The following is a 4,216-nucleotide window of genomic DNA, read 5'->3' as shown; positions in this document are numbered from 1 at the left end:
TTATTTATCTATTTATTCATTATATCTTTCTCCGTTTTCTTCCTCTGTTTAGACGAACTTTCCTTCCCTTTTCGGACAAAACCTTCTGTAACCTTCGTCCTGTCTTTGTCCTTATATGTTCTTAATTGATATTAGCCCTTGTGGCCAATTAAACGAATTAATTATTATTATTATTATTATTATTATTATTATTATTAAAACAATGAGTTGGCAGAGTTGTTAGTGTACTAGGAAAAATACATAGCACGATTTTGCCCGCCTTTATGTTCTGAGTTCAAATTCCATCAAGGTCAACTTTGCTTTTCATCCTTTTGAGGTCAAGAAAGTAAACATCAGTTGATGTAATTAGCTTACCCACTCCCCTGAAATTGCTGGCCTTGTGCCAAAATTTGAAACCATTTTTATTTTTATTATTAAGGGTAGTGAGCTGACAGAATGGTTAGCACACCAAACAAAGTGCTTAACTGTGTTTTGTCCATCTTTAGGTTCTGAGTTCAAAATCCACTAAAGCTGTCTTTGCCTTTTATCCTTTCAGGGTCAATAAAATAAGTACCAATCATTGATGTAATCGACTAGCCCCCTCCCACAAATTTTCAGGCTTTGTGCCTTTAGTAGAAAGGATTATTATCATTATTATCATTATTATTATTATTATTATTTCATTTACGCACAACAGATTAGACTGTGAGAAAAATTCCCAACATCAGGCTACAACAAGTAACCTTAGATGCCAAGAACCTTCCTAAGTATCCTAGCTGTCCCTAATAATACTGTTTACTGGAGCTGAACTAAACTAGGTCTTATGCCTATTTCCTCTATCCACCAGTTCAAACCTTTAGGAATAGTTCCTAATGCACCTATAACTACAGGGATACATTTTACCCGCAATTTTCACAGCCTCTGTAACTCAATGGCTAAGTTCTGGTTCTTTGCTATTTTCTCTATACCTCTCGTATTAACTTTGTTCCTCATTCGGAACTGTTAAGTCAATTACTTGGCACTTTCTATCCTCTTTGCTTACTACTACTAAATTTAGTAGTAGTAGCTTCTATTACTCTGTCCGTCCGAATGTTAAAGTTCCACAATATCTTATATTTCTTACTTTCTAGGTTCAAGTTCATACCACTTATCAGTATGTTCAAATCTTAGCTTTCTACATAATTCCCAGTGGATTATTGTCTCTATTATTATCATTATAATTTCACATACGCACAACAGATTAAACTGTTGAAAAAGAAAATTTCCTAACATCGGGCTACAACAAGTATAATTATTATTAGTATTATTATACGTTTGGCTTTTGCTTTGTATTTGGACAAGTTGACTCCAAGCCTCGCCCAGAGACCTCAAGAGACAACAAGTTAAAAGTTCAAGTCTGTATTATGGCTACGGTACCATATATTTGGTTTTGCACAGACTATTTTTCTAAAGAGTGTCTGTCAAAACATAAGAAAATTAAAAGTTTGTTTTAAAAGTAATTTGATAATAAGATGATAATGTGATCTTAACATGACAGTAAAAGATGTTTGCTATAATGTACATTTAAAAGTACTTTTGACAATGTTCACAGATTAAAATGCTTTTGGAATTACACAGCATAGATGCACTCATGGCTGTGTGGTTAAGAAGCTTGCTTAGGAATTTTTATATCCTGCTACAGGTTGGTATAGATAAATTAATACTGCGGAGGTTTAATCAATGTGTTCACGCAACGTACTTCGCAAGACTACCAAAACGCTCTCCCTGACTATTCCGAACTATAACAATTTGTAAGAGTCCGGCTAGTCCATTCTCCAATCTGCCAGGGGTGCCACAACATCTCCCCCTTTGAGATTGACTTCTGTTGGAAGTTAATGTTATTATTTTTATTTCTTTATCTTTCTTTCATCACAGAAACCGTGTGGTTAGAGGTTCAGTCCCACTATATGAATGTTGTCAAATTATGTTCTATATCATAGCCAGAGATTAAACAAGACCTTTTAAGTGAAAATAGAAGATAGAAACTGGAGAAACCTGTCATGAGTGTTGAGCATATGACAGCTGAAAGGAAAATCTGATTCCACCTTTTCTTTGCAACCCTCCAAACTGTAGAGGAACCAAAACTAAATCCTCTAAGATATTTAGTTCAATAAATAAATTTCTTCAACTCCATTACTATACATTCTGATTTATACAACAAGAAATCAAACATCAACAGCTTACCAAAGACTGTCCGCCAATTTTCTGTTTCTCTGACTGATTTGCTAACATGATCAGGCCAGCGCAAGTTCCCCACACAATGTGTTTTTCATCTTTGATCCAGTCTTGTAGAGCATCAGCCATTTTGTTGCGTGTGATGAAGAGACCCATTGTAGTACTTTCACCTCCAGGAATGATCAAACCACAAAGTTTGGAAAGCAGATCTTCAACTTTGCGTACAGAATAAATTTTTAGCATAGCTTCAATTCCCATAAGTTGTGCAGCTTTTATCAGAGCAGCCTTATGTTCAGAAAAGCCACCCTGAATTTCAAGAATTCCAACATGTAATTGCTCTTCACACAGCCCGTCCATATTTGATTGATTTGCTAAATGGAATATAAAGAAGTCATCATTTATTTATTGCTGAAACGAATGTTATTATCTTCAAATTTTCATCAAAAACAATTTAGATAGATAAAAATTCTAGATATTAATAAAGAGCATGAATACAGTTCTATATTTAAGGAATTATATATTTGAGGAATTATTTACATTAGACGGATATTTGTCCTCATCTTGTTTGTTGTTAACACAACGTTTTGGCTGATATACCCTCCAGCCTTCATCAGGTGTCTTAGGGAAATTTCGAACCTGGGGTTCTCATTCCTAAGGTATTTTTCAATGTTATTATTATTATTATTATTATTATTATTATTATTATTATTATTCAGGTCACTGCCTGGAATCAAACTTGGAATCTTGGGGTTAGTAGCTGTGCTCTTAACCACTATGCCATATGCCCATGGGCAATTATGGAATGAATGATTCACCTGCAGACTTTTTTCTCTTCCCCAAGATGAAAATGTAGCTCAAAGGTCATCGCTTTAACACTATTGTCGAAATCCAGAGTGAATCACAGATGGTCCTCAACTCACAGAAAACGACTTCCAGGACAGATTCCAAAAGTGGCAGAACCACTGGGACTGCTGTATTGCTGCACAAGGTGACTATTTTGAAGAAAATGATGTTAAAACTTAGGTAAATAAGTTATTTTTTATTAAACATAACTAGTGTGGGAACCTTCGTGTCAAAATTATAACAAGATCTAGTTACACAACTTATTGGCTCGAGATAAAAGGATGAAATTATACAGATAAATAACATTGTTTGAAAGCAGAAAAAAACCCAAAATAGCATGAGATGAATAGTGTTAGGTGATTGCAAGCCAAGGTCCAACTTTAATAAATACTTGACTTATCAATGAAATTAATTTATGGTTCAGGTTAATTGAACAGAGTATAGAGTTAGAGTTTCTTCAGTCATTGTAACAAGAGAGCAAGTACTTTTAAATATACATGTTTGAGTTGCCTTGGTAAAGACAAAAGTGGGTTTCAATAGTGTCAGAACTAAAATGGGGAGTAGTTTTCAGCTTAAATACATTGGTGATGGATAGTAGATTTTTCAAATCTAGTGCTAAATTTTTTTTTTGTCTTTTTTTTTTTTGACATGACTCAGCATTTTGAAGACAGTACAAACATTCATAAATATTTGCCAGAAAAAAAGGTCATAAAATAATCTGTTCTGTTTTAAGTGATTACATCACTCAGTATTCATTCAGAGAAATCTAGCAACAGTTAGAATAGTTCAGACTTTACTGATAAAGTCTAATAACACTAAAACATGTCCTGAATTATCCTGTATTTCCTAGATCATTACATTCTGTCTTTAATTAACTTTAATTACAATATTATCTTCTTTGACTTACTTAACTAGAATTAATCATTTAGATAATGGTTGTTTTTTCTCCTTTTTTAACCCTTTTGATACCAACCCAGCTGAAACCGCCTCTGGTTCTGTAGTACAAATGTCTTGTTTCCAAAAGTTCTGAATTAAAATCTTCCACCAAACCTTAGTCACAATTCCTGTTCCTAACACTAGCTGAATGATAACTAAGTTACTTTACTAAATTCTTTGTTATATTTAATCCTTTTGATACCAACCCAGCTGAAACCGCCTCTGGTTCTGTAGTACAAATGTC

The 4,216-nt window shown here is 33.8% G+C and overlaps 2 protein-coding genes across 2 annotated transcripts in view; one reads left to right on the top strand and one right to left on the bottom strand.

Annotated features, from left to right (window-relative positions):
• Positions 1–4,216, bottom strand: part of LOC106881397 (uncharacterized) — a 10,546-nt gene that overhangs the window by 1,837 nt on the left and 4,493 nt on the right. The window contains exon 2 of the mRNA XM_014931774.2: positions 2,203–2,564. Coding sequence (XP_014787260.1) covers positions 2,203–2,550 — 348 coding nt within the window. The 5' untranslated portion in view covers positions 2,551–2,564. The remainder of the gene's footprint in view (positions 1–2,202; positions 2,565–4,216) is intronic.
• The window catches only part of LOC106881398 (bifunctional protein GlmU), a 23,520-nt gene continuing 22,498 nt past the window's right edge, over positions 3,195–4,216 (top strand). Inside the window, exon 1 of the mRNA XM_052976585.1 lies at positions 3,195–3,216. The gene's annotated coding sequence lies outside the window, so the exon portion shown is untranslated. The remainder of the gene's footprint in view (positions 3,217–4,216) is intronic.

Source organism: Octopus bimaculoides, chromosome 25 (assembly GCF_001194135.2).
Source record: "Octopus bimaculoides isolate UCB-OBI-ISO-001 chromosome 25, ASM119413v2, whole genome shotgun sequence".
Taxonomy (NCBI): Eukaryota; Metazoa; Mollusca; class Cephalopoda; order Octopoda; family Octopodidae; genus Octopus; species Octopus bimaculoides.
The sequence above is the reverse complement of the archived record's forward strand: the minus strand, read 5'-3'. Positions and strand labels throughout refer to the sequence as shown.